Source organism: Oncorhynchus mykiss, chromosome 15 (genome assembly GCF_013265735.2).
Source record: "Oncorhynchus mykiss isolate Arlee chromosome 15, USDA_OmykA_1.1, whole genome shotgun sequence".
NCBI classification, from domain to species: domain Eukaryota; kingdom Metazoa; phylum Chordata; class Actinopteri; order Salmoniformes; family Salmonidae; genus Oncorhynchus; species Oncorhynchus mykiss.
The window spans coordinates 45,575,883-45,596,456 of record NC_048579.1 but is presented as its reverse complement, the minus strand read 5'-3'; the positions used below and the strand labels follow the sequence as shown (position 1 = coordinate 45,596,456).

The following is a 20,574-nucleotide window of genomic DNA, read 5'->3' as shown; positions in this document are numbered from 1 at the left end:
CTCCGTTCCCAGAGAGGAAGGAAACCGCTCCGGGATGAGGCCAATGGCGACTTTAAAACAGTTACAGAGTTTAATGGCTGTGATAGAACACTGAGGATGGATCAACATTGTAGTTACTCCACAATACTAACCTAATTGACAGAGTGAAAAGAAGGAAGCCTGTACAGAATACAAATATTCCAAAACATGCATCCTGTTTGCAAGAAGGCACTAAAGTGATACTGCTAAAAATGTGGCAATGTAATTAACTTTATGTCCTGAATACAAAGTGTTATGTTTGGGGAAAATACAACACACTACGAGTACCACTCTCCATATTTTCAAGCATAGTGGTGTATGCATCATGTTATGTGTATGCTTGTAATCGTTAAGGACTGGGGAGTTTTTCAGGATCAAAATAAATGGAATGGAGCTAAGCACTGGTAAAATCCTAGAGGAAAACATGGTTCAGTCTGTTTTCCACCAGACACTGGTAGATGAATTCACCTTTCAACATTTACATTTACATCTTATCCAGAGCAACTTACATTTTCATCAAATGTTTTGTTGTTGTTGACAATAACCTAAAACACATGGCCAAATCTATACTGGAATTGCTTACCAAGAAGACAGTGAATGAATTGCAGAGTTACAATTTTGACTTACATCTGCTTGAAAATGTATGGCAAGACCTGAAAATGGTTGTCTAGCAATGATCAACAACCAATTTGACAGAGCTATAAGAATTTAAAAAAAATTATTGACAATTGTTGCACAATCCAAGTGTGGAAAGCTCTTAGAGACTTACCCAGAAAGACACAGCTGTAATCACTGCCAAAAGGTGATTCTTACATATATTGACTCAAGAGGGTTGAATACTTATCTAATCAAGATGTGTTTTATTTTTCATTCGTTTTTATTTTTATTTTATTTTTTACAAATGTTAGAATTTTTCTCCCACTTTGACATTATAGAGTATTTTGTGTATATTGTTGACAGGAAATTACAAATCCATTGTATTAACACTTTGTAACAGTACACTAAAAAAAAACAAGGGGTGTGAATAGTTTCTGAAGGCATTGTAAATACAGTGTGACTGGATAGTCAAGGTACACCACCATTCTACACCAGTCTTTTTAAACCACGCTCCTTTCTCTCTGCATCCGTCTCGCATCGCAGTCAAAAGGCACTTTGCTGATGTACCGTTTCCAGTTTGAGGTTGTAATTATGTCAGTTAATCCGTGTTTTTTTTTTCCTTCCCTGTTTCAGATGTCGAGGTTATTTTGCTTTTATGAGCAGTGTTACCGAGGAGGTGAAAACTGCACTTGATAAAGTTTGGGTCCGCAATGTTTCCAATAACAGATTTGCTTGGTTGGAGACAGAAAAATGAACAACCACAATCCTTGCACTTCATCAATATCTTGCAACACATAGTATATCTGCATCACAGTTTTCCAGTCAGCACATAAGAAGAAAACATTATTTGCCTACTTTTCAAAGTAATTTCTCTCAAAGTCATTTTAGTACATTTAATCTTTCCTTTGTTTTTTAAAATCAAATAGGATGTCCAATGTGCAAAATGAAGCCGTGAACAATCAAACAATTTTCCAAGTCCACTCTGTAGAGTCCCTCCTGAAGTCCTTCCCCACTAAGTCCACGTCCTAGTACCCTTTTTTCCTTCCTTGTATCCTTTCTCATGGCCTTGCCTTGTCCCTTTTCCCAGCTCCGTCCTTCATCCCTCCGTCCCCCTCCATCCATCTGCTTGTCCATCCATCCTTTATTTGCAGGTGAACACCTCAGACTTCTCGCTGCACGTGTTACACTTCACAAAACAGCACCACTGGAACTTGCAGTTGCACTGCCACACGCGGGTATACTGGTGGGTGTTGTGGCCTCTACCACAACACATCAGATTGCAGCCGTCGGTATGGGGTGACGTGTAGTTACACAGCCTCCCCCGCGTCCCTGTGCTCCCTGTCGCCATGTCCTCCTCGCAGTAGTTAGGAGACCTCTCCAGGTAGACCAGATCTGTGTCCGTGGGTTTCTGGTAGCCCCGCGCCTCCTTCAGCCGAAGGAAGGATGGTTGGCGGAGACGGGAGGCCCGGACCGGTTCGACTTGGACCGCCTCGCTGTAGCGCTCTTTCAGGATGTAGCCAATCTCCCGGAACTTGGGTAAGGTGATCCAGCAGGTCTTGGTGGTGCAGGAGCCTGACACGCCGTGACACTTACACTCCAACTTCATATGCTCCTCCAGAATCTGAGGGAGAGGAGAGAAGAGGGTTGGATACAAGGTTTGGAAAAGGTTGACATGACCCGAGGGTTAGATAAATGCTTTGAGTAAGAGTTCCCAAATGTTGAATAGTTGTGTGTAGGTAGCTTAACTACTTAATTCAAAGTGATGTGAATTGGAGATTTGTATGAAAGAGTTTAGGCCAGCCCACATATCCACAAATTGTATTTTCCATTCAACAGTTCTACAATACTTAGTCTATCAACTAAGGGCATCCCCTACAATATAGCCTAAAGTCCATATGGACTATATATTTCAAATCCACCAACTGGACAGTGATGCCAGCTATGTAAAAAAATAAAGTGAAAATAACTTATGGCTCAAGCCTCTACTCTCTTACTAACTAGACCTTTTTAAGGACCACAATGGACAGAATAAACGACCAGAACTCTTATGTAACCAGAACCTGTATAACGTTGTACTTGGTTTCATGTGCGATTTAAGTTTTGATGTCTTGCGGATATATTTAGCGGACACATTTGACAGATGACAGTTTACCATTTAGGGTTGAGTTATATAAACTCCTTTTTCAGGACCCTGTCTTTCAAAGATAATTCGTAAAAATCCAAATAACTTCACAGATCTTCATTGTAAAGGGTTTAAACACTGTTTCCCATGCTTGTTCAATGAACCATGAACAATTAATGAACGTGCACCTGTGGAACGGTCGTTAAGACACTAACAGCTTACAGACTGTAGGCAATTAAGGTTACAGTTATGAAAACTTAGGACACTAAAGAGGCCTTTCTACTGACTCTGAAAAACACCAAAAGAAAGATGCCCAGGGTCCCTGCTCATCTGCGTGAACATGCCTTTGACACCGAGGCATGAGGACTGCAGATGTGGCCAGGACAATAAATTGCAACTGGCCTATGAGACGCCTAAGACAGCACTACAGGGAGACAGGACGGACAGCTGATCATCCTCGCAGTGGCAGACCATGTGTAACAACACCTGCACAGGATCGGTATATCCGAACATCAAACCTGCGGGACAGGTACAGGATGGCAACAACAACTGCCCGAGTTATACCAATAACGCACAATCCCTCCATCATTGCGCAGACTAACCGCAATAGGCTGAGAGAGGCTGGACTTAGGGCTTGTAGGCCTGCTGTAAGGCAGGTCCTCACCAGACATCACCGGCAACAACGTCGTCTATGGGCACAAACCCACCGTCTCTGGACCAGACCGGACTGGCAAAAAGTGCTCTTCACTGATGAGTCACGGTTTTGTCTCACCAGGGGTGATGGTCGGATTCGCGTTTATCGTCAAAGGAATTAGCGTTACACCAAGGCCTGTACTCTGGAGAGGGATCAATTTTGAGGTGGAGGATCAGTCATGGTCTGGGGTGGTGTGTCACTGCATCTGAGTGAGCTTGTTGTCATTGCAGGCAATCTCAACGCTGTGCGATACAGGGAAGACATCCTCTTCCATCATTTGGTACCCTTCCTGCAGACTCATCCTGACATGACCCTCCAGCATGACAATGCCACCAGCCATACTGCTCGTTCTGTGCGTGATTTCCTGCAAGACAGGAATGTCAGTGTTCTGCCATGGCCAGCGAAGAGCCCAGATCTCAATCCCATTGAGCACGTCTGGAACCTGTTGGATCGGAGGGTGAGGGCTAGGGCCATTCCCCCCAGGAATGTCCGGGAAGAGTGGTGTATCATCTCACAGCAAGAACTGGCAAATCTGGTGCAGTCCATGAGGAGGAGATGCACTGCAGTACTTAATACAGCTGGTGGCCACACCAGATACTGACTGTTACTTTTGATTTTGACCCCCCCTTTGTTCAGGGACACATTACTCCATTTCTGTTAGTCACATGTCTGCGGAACTTGTTCAGTTTGTGTCTCAGTTGTTGAATCTTGTTATGTTCATACAAATATTTACACGTTAAGTTTGCTGAAAATAAACGCAGTTGACAGTTTTTAAAATTTTTAAATGTATTATTTTATTTTATTTCACCTTTATTTAACCAGGTAGGCTAGTTGAGAACAAGTTCTCATTTACAACTGCGACCTGGCCAAGATAAAGCCAAGCAGTGCAACACAAACAACAACACAGAGTTACACATGGAATAAACAAGCGTACAGTCAATAACACAATAGGGGAAAAAAGAAAGTCTATATATAGTGTGTGCAAATGGTGTGAGGAGGTAAGGCAATAAATAGGCCATGATAGTGAAGTAATTACAATTTAGCAAATTAACACTGTAGTGATAGATGAGCAGATGGTGATCTGCAAGTAGAAATACTGGTGTGCAAAAGAGCAGAAAACCAAATAAAACCAATATGGGGATGGGGTAAGTAGATTGGGTGGGCTATTTACAGATGGGCTGTGTACAGCTGCAGCGATCAGTTAGCTGATGTTTAAAGTTAGTGAGGGAAATATAAGTCTCCAGCTTCAGCGATTTTTGCAATTTGTTCCAGTCATTGGCAGCAGAGAACTGGAAGGAAAGGCAGCCAAAGGAGGTGTTGGCTTTGGGGATGACCAGTGAGATATACCTGCTGGAGCGCGTGCTACAGGTGGGTGTTGTTATCGTGACCAGTGAGCTGAGATAAGGCGTAGCTTTACCTAGCATAGACTTATGGATGACCTGGAGCCAGTGGGTCTGGCGACAAATATGTAGCAAGGGCCAGAATATGTAGCAAGGGCCAGAAATGTCCAGTGAGAGGACGTTTCTTTTTTTGCTGAGTTTAGTTGTGACCAAATCTGAAATGTTTATGTGTAGACTAATGTTCCCCAAAAAAGAATAGCAAATTCTAACACAAAGCAATATCTATCAGTGTTGACATTAGATGCATTGTCAATAGGAATTAAAAACTTCTGTGTGGCCAGTACTGTAGCCTACTAGCCTATCATGTACGAGTGTATCAAGCCTGTTGCACTTGATCTGCCCTGCTATCAAGTTAGGGGAATTGGCTCTTGATTAGGTTGGTTCAGTGTGTGCAGTGGTGCAGCAGCATGGTTTTGGGGGCTGCCAACGAGAGAGGAAGAGAGAGAGACTTTGCAATAATATCCTGCATCCTGACTTAATGCTCTGTATTTCAATGAATGGGACTGCAGGGTTATGGCAGGACTCCATTTGGCAGCCGGTTTGCCCGGCCTTGCGTTCCCTCCGCTCACACACACACATACACGCAGGGGCGAGTTCACGCACACACCCACACATGGGCAGGCACACACGCATGTGCTCACACACACATTTTGAAACCTTCTGTTTTTAAACTAGTATAGCATAATTTAGCACAGCGATGCGGTCTCCTCTGAACTTATATTTACACTGAAAAAATATATAAATGCAACATGCAACAATTTCAAAGATTTTACTGCGTTACAGTTCATATAAGGAAATCAGTCAATTTAAATAAATTCCGTAGGCCCTAATCTATAGATTTTACATGACTGGGAATACAGATATGCATCTGTTGGTCACAGATACTTTTTAAAAAAAAGGTAGGGGCGTGGATCAGAAAACCATCTTCTTCACATATAGTTGATCAGGCTGTTGATTGTTTCGTGTGGAATGTTATCCCACTCTTCAATGGCTGTGAGAAGTTGCTGGATATTGCTGGGAACTGGAACACGCTGTCATACACATCAATCCAGAGAAAACAAACGGGATTCATCCGTGAAGAGCACACTTCTCTAGCATGCCAATGGCCATCGAAGGTGAGCATTTGCCCAATGAAGTTGGTTATGGCGCCGAACTGCAGTCAGGTCATGACCCTGGTGAGGAAGACGAGCACACAGATGAACTTCCCTGAGACAGTTTCTGACAGTTTGTGCAGAAATTCTCTGGTTGTGCAAACCCACAGTTTCATCAGCTGTCCGGTTGGCTGGTCTCAGACGGTCCCGCAGGTGGAGAAGCCGGCTGTGGAGGTCGGTTGTGAGGCCAGTTGGACATACTGCCAAATTCTCTAAAACAACACATCCATGTTGTGTGACAAAACTGCACATTATAGAGTGGCCTTTTATTGTCCGCAGCACAAGGTGCACCTTTGTAATGATCATGCTGTTTAATCAGCTTCTTGATATGCCACACCTATCAGGTGGATGGATTAACGTGACAAATGAGAAATGCTCACTAACAGGGATGTGAACAAATCTCTGCACAAATTTAAGAAAAATACACTTTTTGTGCGTATGGAACATTCCCGGGATCTTTCTAATTCACCTCATGAAACATGGGACCAACACTTTGCACGTTGCATTTAGATTTTTGTTCAGTATACTTTCCTGATTGAGTTGTATTATATTCTATTGTCTGATATTCTAGATCACTACAGAAACAACTACATGTTTGTTAGGTGTGTTAAAACCCCAGACAACAAGACAAGCAGTGTCAGTCACTTTACCTTTCGTCCTGCCTCATTATTATGCAAGTTCATCAGACGTCGGGCGTTCTTCTTGATCTCTCGGGCATCCACGAAGCGTCTGGAGAACTCCACGCCGTACTTGATGTTGGCCGAGCAGCCTCCCCACTTCCAGCCCTCCTCCTGGTCATGGTAGCCCTGCTTCTCCCTGTCGCAGCCACACTGGCTCAGGTTACCCTGACTACACGCCGCTGTCACCGAATGTGCCACGCCAGCCGCCGTGATGGAATAGGTGAACGCCGCCTCTCGGCTGCCTGGGGCGGAGAGAGAGGGAGAGAGCGGCAAAGAGTTATCTTGCACTAGTCCTAGGTGAGTTGTAGTGCATTACAGTACATAGTATGAGTTTGTGTTACAATACAGTATAGTATTTTATGCTGTGGCCTAATGAAAGGCTTGTGGCCCACTACAACAAAATTCATCCACACTTTACATTACTAGGTGACCTGACTGCAATTTGGCCTTTTATTAGTCTAATGTAATTAACCTGTAACAGGCTAATAAATACCTACCATTCCTTATTTGATAGTCTCTTTCTAACTGACTCTCGTCAGAGCCCTATTATTTTTAACAGGTGGGCTGGGTAAGACTCCACTGATAAAACCCCAAGTGACATCTGCTGGTTGACCACAGGAGCCTTACTGTATCTGTGTCTGTACAGCAGATACAGTAAAAATGACTGTATGTACTATAGTATTACTATAGTAGTATATGTACTATAGTATTATAGAGTATATATATACTGAACAAAAATATAAATGCAACATGCAACAATTAGAGTTACAGTTCATATAAGGAAATAGATGTCTGGTTAGTATGCAGGCCATTGAAGAACTGGGCGGCTGATGAATGGCACAATAAAGGGCCTCAGCATCTCGTCACGCTATCTCTGTGCATGGAAATTGCCATCAGTAAAATACAATTGTGTTCGTTGTCCATAGCTTATGTGTCACGGTTGTCGTGAGAATGGGACCACGGCGCAGCGGATGTTGAGTTCCACGTATTTATTTCAAAGTGAAACTTAAAGCAAAAACAATAAATCAATAAACGAACAATGAAACGTGACTATGTGGTGCACATGCACAAACACAAAACAACTTCCCACAAACACAGGTGGGAAAAATAGCTACTTAAATATGAACCCAATTAGAGCCAACAATTGATTACCAGCTGCCTCTAATTGGGAATCATACAAAACACCAACATAGAAAAATAAACTAGAACACAACATAGAAATATATAACTAGAATACCCCCTAGTCACGTGACATTATGCCTGCCCATACCGTAACCCCACAGCCACCATGGAGCACTCTGTTCACAACGGTGACCCAACAGGTCCACAGACGATGCAATCGCCATGACACTGCACACTGCCCTATCCCATCTGGACAAGAGGAATACCTATGTAAGAATGCTATTCATTGACTACAGCTCAGCATTCAACACCATAGTACCCTCCAAGCTCATCATCAAGCTGGAGGCCCTGGGTCTCAACTCCGCCTTGTGCAATTGGGTCCTGGACTTTCTGACGGGCCGCCCCCAGGTGGTGAAGGTAGGAAACAACATCTCCCCTTCGCTGACTCTCAACACTGGGGCCCCACAAGGGTGGGTGTTCAGCCCCCTCCCGTACTTCCTGTTCACCCACGACTGCGTGGCCATGCACGCCTCCAACTCAAATTATCAAGTTTGCAGATGACACAACAGTAGTGGGCTTGATTACCAACAATGACAAGACAGCCTACAAGGAGGAGGTGAGGGCACTCTGAGTGTGGTGTCAGGAAAACAACCTCTCACTCAAAATGAACAAAACAAAGGAGATGATCGTGAACTTCAGGAAACAGCAGAGGGAGGATCCCCCTATCCACATCGAAGGAACAGCAGTGGAGAAGGTGGAATGTTTTCTGTACAGCACTTTGTGACATCAGCTGATCTAAGAAGGGCTTTATAAATAAATTGATTGATTAAGTTCTCTGCGTACACATCACAGACTAACTGAAATGGTCCACCCACACAGACAGTGTGGTAAAGAAGGCACAACAGCGCCTCTTCAACCTCAAGAGACTGAAGAAATTTGGCTTGTCACCCAAAACCCTAACAAACTGGTATGGCAACTGCACCGCCCTCAATCGCAAGGCTCTTCAGAGGGTGGTGCTAACTCAGAGAGGCTGCTGCCTGCATTGAGACCCAATCACTGGCCACTTTAATAAATGGATCAATAGTCACTTTAAATAATGCCACTTTAATAATGTTTATATACATTACTCACATCATATGTATATAGTGTATTTTATACCATCTATTGCACCTTGCCTATGCCGCTCGGCCATCGCTCATCCATATATTTCTATGTACATATTCTCATTCATCGCTTTAGATTTGTGTGTATTAGGTAGTTGTTGTGAAATTCTTAGATTACTTGTTAGATATTACTGCACTGTCGGAACTAGAAGCACAAGCATTTCGCTACACTCGGATTAACATCTGCTCACTGTGTGTATGTGACCAATACAATACAATTTTATTTGATTTTGATTTGACATCAGCAAACTGCTCGCCCAAACTACGCCATACACGTGGTTTGCGGTTGTGAGGCCAGTTGGACGTACTGCCAAATTCTCTAAAATGACATTTGAGGCGGCTTATGGTAGAGAAATTAACATTCAATTCTCTGCCAACAGCTCTGGTGGACATTCCTGCAGTCAGCATGCCAATTGGACGCTCATCTGTGGCATTGTGTTCTGTGACAAAACTGCACATTTTAGAGTGGCATTGTATTGTCCCCAGCACAAGGTGCACCTGTGTAATGATCTTGTTGTTTAATCAGCTTCTTGATATGCCACACCTGTCAGGTGGATGGATTATCTTGGCAAAAGAGAAAATGCTCATTAACAGGGATGTAAACAAATTTGTGCACAAAATTTGAGAGAAATAATATTTTTAGCATTTGGAAAATTTCTGGGATGTTTTATTTCAGCTCATGAAACATGGGACCAACACTTTAAATGTTATGTTTATAGTTTTGTTCAGTGTAAATTACCCTATCTATAAGTGCACTTAATGTGTGCCAGTTGGTTTCTGCTTCAGCCAACACATTTGTTATTCTATAGCTGACAATGTAGCGTTATTGAACTCACTACCTTCACTCTAGACAAGTTGTTTATGGATGTAATGTAACGTCTTGTAAATGATTTATAAGATGTTAATAAACACACAAATCCGCTTAAAGATGCTCGATAAATGTTAAGTGAACATTACTCATATTGTTTTTGTAGCTGGTGGTGGTAACTTATCATGGGTTATAGACCCACAACCACATGATACATCCTCACATCTGCTGTACCATTGATCATTCTGTCAAACTACACCATCAAAGCAACGCTAAATACCCGTAAGAGACTTTCAAATGACCCGCTTTCCGTTTCAGAACAAACACATTCACATTTACAGCATGGAAAGGAAATGAATTACTGTACAGTTGAAGTCGAAGTTTACATACGCCTCAGCCAAATACATTTAAACTAAGTTTTTCACAATCCCTGACATTTAATCCAAGTAAGAATCCACTGTTTTAGGTCAGTTAGGATCACCACTTTTTTTTAAGAATGTGAAATGTCAGAATAATAGTAGAAATAATTATTTATTTCAGATTTGATTTATTCCATCAAATTCCCAGTGGGTCATAAGTTTGCATACAATGCTAACATAGTATTTGGTAGCATTGCCTTTAAATCAAGCTTTTCATAATAAATTGGGTGAATTTTGGCCCATTCCTCCTGACAAAGATGGTGTAACTCAGTCAGGTTTGTAGGCCTCCTTGCTCGCACACGCTTTTTCAGTTCTGCCCACAAATGTTCTATAGGATTGAAGTCAGGGCTTTGTGATGGTCACTCCAATACCTTGACTTTGTTGTCCACAACTTTGGAAGTATGCTTGGGTGATTAATCATTTGGAAGACCCATTTGCGACCAAGCTTTAACTTCCTGACTGATGTCTTGAGATGTTGCTTCAATATAGCCACATAATGTTTATTCTTCATGATGCCATCTAATTTTTGAAGTGCACCAGTCCCTCCTGCAGCAAAGCACCCCCACAACATGATGCTGCCACCCCCGTGCTTCACGGTTGGGATGGTGTTCTTTGGCTTGCAAGCCTCCCTCTTTTTCCTCCTAACATAACAATGGGCATTATGGCCAAACAGTTCTGTTCAGTTCATTTCTCCAAAAAGTACGATCTTTGTCCCCATGCGTAGTCTGGCTTTTTTATGGCGGTTTTGGAGCAGTGGCTTCTTCCTTGCTTAGCAGCCTTTCAGGTTATGTCGATATAGGACTCGTTTTACTGTGGATGTAGATACTTTTGTACCTGTTTCCTCCAGCATCTTCACGAGGTCCTTTGCTGTTGTTCTGGGATTGATTTGCACTTTTCATCACTAAAGCACGTTCATCTCTAGGAGACAGAAGGCGTCTCCTTTCTGAGCGGTATGGAGGCGGCGTGGTCCCATGGTATTTATACTTGCGTGCTATTGTTTGTACAGATTAATGTGGTACCTTCCTGGTGTTTGGAAATTGCTCCCAAGGATGAACCAGACTTGTGGAGGTCTACATTTATTTTCTGTGGTCTTGGCTGATTTCTTTTGATTTTCCCATGATGTCAAGCAAAGAGACAGTGCGTTTGAAGGTAGCTCTTGAAATACATCCACAGGTACAACTCCAATTGACTCAAATTATGTCAATTAGCCTATCAGAAGCTTCTAAAGCCATGACATCATTTTCTGGAAATTTCCAAGTTGTTTAAAGGCACAGTCAATTTAGTGTATGTCAATGTCTGACCCACTGGAATTGAATTATAAGTGAATTATAAGTGAAATAATCTGTCTGTAAACAATTGTTGGAAAAATTATTTGTGTCGTGCACAAAGCAGATGTCCTAACCGACTTGTCAAAACTATAGTTTGTTAACAAGAAATTTGTGGAGCGGTTGAAAAACGAGTTTTAATGACTCCAACCTACAGTGCCTTGCGAAAGTATTCGGCCCCCTTGAACTTTGCGACCTTTTGCCACATTTCAGCCTTCAAACATAAAGATATAAAACTGTATTTTTCTGTGAAGAATCAACAACAAGTGGGACACAATCATGAAGTGGAACGACATTTATTGGATATTTCAAACTTTTTTAACAAATCAAAAACTGAAAAATTGGGCGTGCAAAATTATTCAGCCCCCTTAAGTTAATACTTTGTAGCGCCACCTTTTGCTGCGATTACAGCTGTAAGTCGCTTGGGGTATGTCTCTATCAGTTTTGCACATCGAGAGACTGACATTTTTTCCCATTCCTCCTTGCAAAACAGCTCGAGCTCAGTGAGGTTGGATGGAGAGCATTTGTGAACAGCAGTTTTCAGTTCTTTCCACAGATTCTCGATTGGATTCAGGTCTGGACTTTGACTTGGCCATTCTAACACCTGGATATGTTTATTTTTGAACAATTCCATTGTAGATTTTGCTTTATGTTTTGGATCATTGTCTTGTTGGAAGACAAATCTCCGTCCCAGTCTCAGGTCTTTTGCAGACTCCATCAGGTTTTCTTCCAGAATGGTCCTGTATTTGGCTCCATCCATCTTCCCATCAATTTTAACCATCTTCCCTGTCCCTGCTGAAGAAAAGCAGGCCCAAACCATGATGCTGCTACCACCATGTTTGACAGTGGAGATGGTGTGTTCAGGGTGATGAGCTGTGTTGCTTTTACGCCAAACATAATGTTTTGCATTGTTGCCAAAAAGTTCAATTTTGGTTTCATCTGACCAGAGCACCTTCTTCCACATGTTTGATGTGTCTCCCAGGTGGCTTGTGGCAAACTTTAAACGACACTTTTTATGGATATCTTTAAGAAATGGTATCTTCTTGCCACTCTTCCATAAAGGCCAGATTTGTGCAATATACGACTGATTGTTGTCCTATGGACAGAGTCTCCCACCTCAGCTGTAGATCTCTGCAGTTCATCCAGAGTGATCATGGGCCTCTTGGCTGCATCTCTGATCAGTCTTCTCCTTGTATGAGCTGAAAGTTTAGAGGGACGGCCAGGTCTTGGTAGATTTGCAGTGGTCTGATACTCCTTCCATTTCAATATTATCGCTTGCACAGTGCTCCTTGGGATGTTTAAAGCTTGGGAAATCTTTTTGTATCTAAATCCGGCTTTAAACTTCTTCACAACAGTATCTCGGACCTGCCTGGTGTGTTCCTTGTTCTTCATGATGCTCTCTGCGCTTTTAACGGACCTCTGAGACTATCACAGTGCAGGTGCATTTATACGGAGACTTGATTACACACAGGTGGATTGTACTTATCATCATTAGTCATTTAGGTCAACATTGGATCATTCAGAGATCCTTTGCTGCACTGAAAGTAAAGGGGCTGAATAATTTTGCACGCCCAATTTTTCAGTTTTTCATTTGTTAAAAAATGTTTGAAATATACAATAAATGTCGTTCCACTTCATGATTGTGTCCCACTTGTTGTTGATTCTTCACAAAAAAATACAGTTTTATATCTTTATGTTTGAAGCCTGAAATGTGGCAAAAGGTCGCAAAGTTCAAGGGGGCCGAATACTTTCGCAAGGCACTGTAAGTGTATGTAAACTTCCCACTTCAACTGTAACATTACTAGTGCGTTGTCCTTGTAATAGGATATTTCTCGCCTCAATCAAGATACTATGTTGGGTTCCATTCTCCTCAACAACCTGAGTATTAATGCATGGTGTCTAGCGGAAGGCAATGGGTTGGCTTCTCTCCAACCTGACAAACTCACTCGTAGCTCTCCCATTAGCTCTGTGGCTCACTGATCCATAACTTTAAACAAACTCTGAAGTCTTCTCTCATCAGTCTGAACCAGGGAAACTGACCTTTCAGTAAATGTAGAATAGTGAAGGTTTTCCTCGAGCTGCCAAATGTCGTCCCCAGCATATAAAATGTGTTTTGATTGTAGAGTAATACATGCTTGGTTCCATTGTTGTGGGTATTTTAACTGCTGTAGCTGACCTTGATTAGTGGTCAAGACAGAAACTCCGGTCTCACTCAATAGTTATGGTGTATATTCCCTGTCCTTGCAGGTCAATCAGATTAAGTGTTTGAAGAGGAACTTCTTGACACCTGTGATGCCTTTACATATGCATGAACTCGAATGGATCAACTGACCATAGGATGAGCCTGTCCCCAGGCCCTGTGAATGACAAATCCAACATTTAATCACTACCAACAACAACCCAAGAGGTGAGTCCTACCATAACTTCCCAGTAGATCGACAGAGTTCTTGCCATATCAATCTCTCCCAACACATACAGTCAGTAGAGGGACAAGCTGATTGTCCCTATTAGCCACCTAACACACCATAACCCTAACACACCCTAACACACCACGGTGAACAGAGGAATAGATAGATCCTTTCCTCTAACAAAACAACTAAATGAATCCTCGATCCAGCAGTCCGCCTGTCTGTGAGAGAAGTGATTGTTTCCAGAGCTGTTGGATTAAACACAGTTCCCAAACCACAGTGAGACCGCAACAAAACATTTCTGACTGATAGACAACTTATATAAGAGAGCCCGTATTAAGACCAATACCACTGGTGTGCTGTGGGAAATTAAAAAAATAGGGGAATGCTGACTAAAACCAGATCAGAGTGATGTTTAGAGATTATGAGTATAGATAGTTAGGAGAGGTTGCACTTCTAAGGACATTGTGGTTCATTTTCACACAATAATTATTATAGATCTACTGTATTTAGGACAGTCAAGCCCAGAAGCAGGACAGACTTCTACACAATGAGGTCACATGTAGGACTGACTGTTGTAGGATTGAAACCCCTTCAGGACACTAGCAACACGGCTTCAAGTTTCAATTGTTCCCGTATGCCTAATATTATGGAGTAAAAGTACGGTATTCACTGTGGTTATTGAAGGAGGATGATGGTGAAAGAATAATATTCTCACTGGAAGATTTCACTGAAGTAGTTTCACTAACCATAGAGCTTCACTCTTCATTCTAATGAAGAGGAGGTCTAGTTTGTGAACCTCTCATTGTTGCTTCTATTGCAGGAGTAGCACCACACACACTACAACAACCAAATTGGCCATGATGATAGCTATCGCTCCCACCTTCACCAACTTGTATTGCCCTGAACTGACTACCATAACCTCTCCTGTAACCAGTGCCCTGGTCTGAACATAGCCACTGGGAAGAAAAAGGAAGTTCAACAGAAACAACTTTAATTGAACTTTCATTTTCCTTTAAGAGTGGCTGATCAGATTGTTTTTTTATATATCCAGCTTACGCTTTGTGTCATGCACCTTGGACTGCATTGGTTGGACTGTGAGTTAGGTGCTAGTCACTGACAGTAGACCTATACGTTTTCATCAGGGCACAGGAAAAGCCAGTGACTTCTCATTCTGCCCAGTTAGCACAATCAGATGCTCACCTCTCACCAATGCTTGGTCTGGTGGGCATTCTGATGCAATCACGGCATCATCATCATAAACTATTATTATATCCTTCTCAGTGTGGAGCGGCCACACTGTAGAGAATGTAGAGTAGAAATGAAGTACGACCCACAACATTGCGGGTCCTACTTCATCTATACAGGGTGATTTCCCAGACACAGATTAAGCCTAGTCCTGGACTAAAAAGCAAGCTCAATGGGCAATCTCCATCAATTTTTTTTTTTTTTTTTCCAGGAATAGGGTTAATCTGCTTCAGGGAAACTGTCCCTACAAGTTTTCTTCAGCCCAGCACCCCCTAACAAGTTATGTGCATTTGACTAGACTAATTGCAGCAGGTAGACTGACCTACTCTCAGCTCTTGTCCGAAGACGGTCCTCTCGCCCAGGGCGGAGCAGTTCCAGCGGCCATAGCGGAACTGGTACTGGCACTCATTGATGCCCTGCTGGGCACCCTCACCGATGACGATGATGGCATCCGGGCGGCTCTGGCAGAGTGCGCGCTGTCTAGGGGCTAGCCCAGGGATCTTGTTGCAGATGATGTTAGCGCCCAAAGCTACCACCGAGGACAGCGCCCTATGGGAGAGGGGAGGGGAGAGAGAGGGAGATAGTTAATCATCAAGACATGGAGTTGGCAGGGCAGAGTCGGTGTGGCACGGACTGTAGCTACAGATTCTACAGGTCCCCCCATGGGCAACAGTGTTCAGTCAGGTTTTGGTTTGGCTCGCAGGTAGTTTCGCTACCAATCTAGATAGAGCACTTAAGACACACAGCTGATTTAAGACACACTCCTGGTTCGAGACAAGCAGGTCACTGAGATTGTTTATTGTGACCTTATACATCTGAGTCAGTTAGGAACGACCCTGCTCCACCGCCCTCTTACAAAAAGAGAAAGGGATGGGGAGCGTGACTCGCGTGGCTTGCCGTAACCCTGAAAATGAGCCGAATCACAGTACTGGGCCAATATCTCTATTGTATTTGCCAATAACTTCTGGTTTACACTTGATTGATTATGTTTTGAGACTGACAAATAAACATGTTAAATACTAACTTCAGATAAACAAGCAAAACCTGCAACTTGACCCTCATAAATTTTAAAGGATTCATTGAATCAGGTTTTAAAATGCACAAAAGCAGACAATGGTTAGCCGATGAAGAACAGACAACAAACCAACTCTGACTAATAGCCGTTTATTTCCACATTTTAACTAAAGCCATGAACCTCAACAATGACTGTTTTAGGTATTGGTCAGGTCTGTCTGTACAAGTATGAGACATATCTGTGCAGTAATCATTCGTTCTGTGAGGGCCTGGGTCTTTTAATGTAATAAGAAATAACCAGTTGTGCAGTCTTACTGTCTACAGAACACAGGATGTCATCCAGCGATGTTGCTCTTTTCCATATGTTGCTTTACAAAAATAGCGTGCCTGGAACATGGTCATGATGCAATGCGCAAATCCTACGAGTCAGGTAAACTCATCAATGTAGTTATTGAACACTGTGAATATAACATAAGTCATTTATAAATCCATCAAAATATTGATTTAATTTAATTTGTCAGTTTGGGAAGTTGGAGCAGCTCTCCATTGACTGTACCACGTTTAGGCTAGTTGGAAAATACATTTAGTCAAATAACGTTTAAATTAAGCTATTCAACAGACATGTTAAATGCTCATTAAACGTTTTTATTCTTGTTAAGTGGTTTTCTTGTAGGTTTTGTTATTAATATTCTATTTTCAGTCACAAAACCAAACAGATATTTGTTGTTTAATGTAAAGGCCAATACCATCCCAGTATTTTACAATAGGCTATTATATAAGTTCCAATAGCTTATTTGAGTTGATCATTTTATAGTGAAATTGCATTATACACTACACATACTTTTCACTTTCACGTGCGTAAATGTCCTAATCAACAAATTAATTAAATTAGTGTATAATAGAGATTCAATATGCAAAGAGATCTTACAAATGCACACCATCACATGGCTCTCTCTACAAGCACCTGTTGGAGAGAAGGGTAAAAAGCACGTGCCAACCTACAGGTAGCTACCGCTGGTGAGGATGAGGAAGATCTGGGGATAGTAGACGGACAGCAGCGCACTGCGGGACGAGACAATGAGCATGGTGTCATTGAACACAACGACCGCTGCTTGCTTTAGTGAGGGGGAAAAAATGAAATTAGCTAGATAATTCCTGTAGAAGATAAATAGTCCTGGGTGTTCGTATCAAAAAAATCTCTGTTCCCTTCTTTGGGTCAGTCGGCGGAGCGTTGGTGCTATGCAGCTCCAAGCCCCCCGGTAGTAGCGTTGGCTTCGGGTGCGGAGACTGGACGGGTCATCTCTTGGCGGCAGTGGTGTGAATGTGGTTGTCCTCCTGGACTGATGGGGTGGATTTTAGATTCCGGGACAACAGGGATGTGCCGCTTTCGCCTCCCAAGAGACACTGTTTTATCATTTGCAGAGGGAGACACAGTGGAGGGAGTATGACAGTGCTAAACCGCCCACCCCCTGTTAAAACCAAACGGGACAACAGTAGAGAGACGAGACTTCTACTATTTAGCTCCCAAATATTTTTTTTCATTCAATCAATGAATCCATGTGATCAATACTGTCTTAAAAATCTGTGCTTTATGCATTTATATTATTGGTATTATGGTGTTAGGTAGGATACAGATATTTCTGGACATTATGTCTTCAACAGGTCTCATTGAATTATGTTCCATTCAGTAAAAGGCTCGAGTAAAAACAATTGTAAAACCATCAATTGCTTGTGAAGGCATGCATGACAGGTCCTGTTCATTTCAACTGATAAAAGAGACACCATAACATTGGTTGTTGTGGAAACAGGTAGGACATACATGGGGTGACACACCATATAACCACTCAATCCCTAAAAATCAACTATAGAAATAATGTAGGATACTTTCAGGACACAATTAATTATCTTGCTCTCTCAATGATCTTTAGATCTCGAAGATACCCTCATGTGGTTGAAAGGTAGAATGCATTTGCCATCACTGTCAACTTGAAGGAGGTCAAATAGTTGTGATCTTGAACACATCACACTGCAGAAAGAAGCTATTATTTAATACTTTTTCTTAGTATTAATCTTGTCAGGAATCACTTACTAGTTCATGAAGACAAAACTGTATCTAAGCTCTGAGTGATTCTTCTCAAACAGGCCCATGTTTTAACCACATGTTTAAAACTTCCAAGACATGCAAATAAAACCACCAAAAGCACTCTAGAATATCAGATGGGAATGAGAAACAAAGAAAGACATATTTACAGTCTTCCCTTTAAAGATGTTCCATGCAAATAACAGCTTGTTTGCCTAGAAACTTAGTGTGAGTAAAATATCTCAGTGGGTGGGGATGGTGCTGTTTAGTTTCAAACAACCTTCAAAGCATGTTTTACAAGGATACTTCTCTCATGGGATGATAACTGAGGGCAAAGTACGCCCATGTTGTCTCTTCTCTCTCCTTTTCGGGGATGTCGTGTCATGTTAGTGAAGTGTTGTGTTGAAGACATCCTCTGACTGTTGTGCTCTTCATCTTGGTCTGCTAGCACAGATTGGACCAGCTGAGCACTGAGCAGTCATTCAAGTATGAAAGGCATGCTTTGTTTCAATCAATAAAAGAAAACATGAAGAGAAATATCTCACATTCTTTATTCAGATCAGATCAGAAAAGCCACTACAAGCTGAGACTACTATCTGTGTAACCGCAGACTCAGATTCACCCATTTTAAGAGCCAGGCAAGGCAAACCACAACCCCAGTGTTTCCCCACTCCTCCAGTACCCCAACAGCACACCTGATTCAACATGTCAACGTATCATCAAGCCCTCAATGAGTTGAACCAGGTGTTTTTGTCTGTGGCTACAACAAAAATGTGTGCTGTTGGGGGTACTCAAAGGACCGGAGTTCGGAACCACTGCACTACACCCTTCCTAATAAAACCTATTTGCCAACCTCTTGGTCACAGACTATCTGCGGCCACAAAGACTCAGATTCACCCTGTCTAAAACCTCTCTGCCAACAAACCACCTTAGAGTTAGATAGAGTTCTCTAGCTGATAACACCTCAATCCAGGCTTTCATATCTTTCATTTCAACAAAGCCCCTGTCAGTAAAACACAACTTGTGTCCTACTTCTGATTCCAGCGGACATCTCACAGATAACTTTGTTGGCTTTCTGATCAGGGCCCGCACAAAGCACAGCAGACCAAGTGTGCATCTCAAATGGCACCCTGTTGCCTATTTAGTGCACTACTTTTGACCATGCCCTTGTCAAAATTAGTGCACTAAATAGGGTATAGGGTACCATTTGAGACATACACAGAGTATCTGGAACTTTCTCTCTGACAGTTTTGTATAATCCTCCAAAAGGCCTTGGCTGCATCTCAAATTGCACCCTGTTCCCTATATAGTGCACTACTTATGACCAGGACCCATATGACTCTGGTAGAAAGTAGTGCACTATATAGGGAATAGGGTGCCATTTAGGATGTACCCCTTGTTAGTGTATTTGACCACTGTGTCTAAAGCCAAGACAGCACTTAAGCAGTGCACTCGCTGTTTCAACTGGTCTGGACAATGGTATCTGTTTCTTATCATGTTTTTACATAGTAATGGAGGGAGGGGGAGAAATGAAAGGGATTCGAATCATTTTGGTTTCCAACCACGGGGAAAACTTCACAGAATAATGTAAGTTGTCTTTAATATGTGAATCCATCCCCAGAGAGAAAGGATAGAGAACTTCTGCTTGGTGCAAGATGGCCTCCTCTGTCCTCTCTTAGAACTTGACCCAAGGGCAGGGATAGTGACAGTCAGGTAGGATATCATGGGAGAATCTCAATTGCATACTCCTCATGTCCTCTCTCCTCGCCTCCTTCTCAAAACCCATTGCAGGAGAAGGTCAGAGGAAGGGACCTCACCTCTGGCTTTTGTGAGGAGTGTGCAATTGAGATTCTCCCCATGTCCCTGTTGCCATGTATATTCATCTATCTTTTGGCATTTCACATGTGGAGTCCCCTGAAATTGAAATGGGGTCCCCTGAGAAAATCTGTAATTTTACCAAACAAATGAATTACTTTTTTCTCTTCAAATGGGTATATAATGCAACCTTTTAGTGTCAACTAAGAACCCCTTACGCTATAAGAATGTGCTTTCATGTCATTATTATGTGTCTGGAAAGCCGGCACAGCATTAACTAGGGGATATCATGTTGGGACCCCTGGATATTCCAGTGCCAATTTAAGGTGCAGTAAATGTTTGGTAACCTCTGGACTAGGACATCCTGCATGTGTAAAGCAGGAATCCACCCCGGTTTCATCAAATAACTTTTACACATTTGTTTCTGATACCCCCATGTCCCCTAAAATAGAGAACCAAATAGCTACATGGTCATGTTATCATATATGTTAAGGTAGTAGATATCATAGA

The 20,574-nt window shown here is 42.3% G+C and overlaps 1 protein-coding gene across 1 annotated transcript; it reads right to left on the bottom strand.

Moving 5' to 3' along the window:
* Positions 1-1,211: 1,211 nt before the first annotated feature.
* wnt7ba (wingless-type MMTV integration site family, member 7Ba) lies at positions 1,212-17,555 on the bottom strand. Its single transcript, XM_021563341.2, has 4 exons — positions 17,172-17,555; positions 15,478-15,704; positions 6,633-6,904; positions 1,212-2,236 (listed from the first exon to the last, which is right to left on the bottom strand). Exons 1-4 carry the CDS (start codon positions 17,252-17,254, stop codon positions 1,757-1,759), a joined length of 1,062 nt encoding a protein of 353 aa, XP_021419016.2. The 5' UTR covers positions 17,255-17,555; the 3' UTR covers positions 1,212-1,756.
* Positions 17,556-20,574: the final 3,019 nt, after the last annotated feature.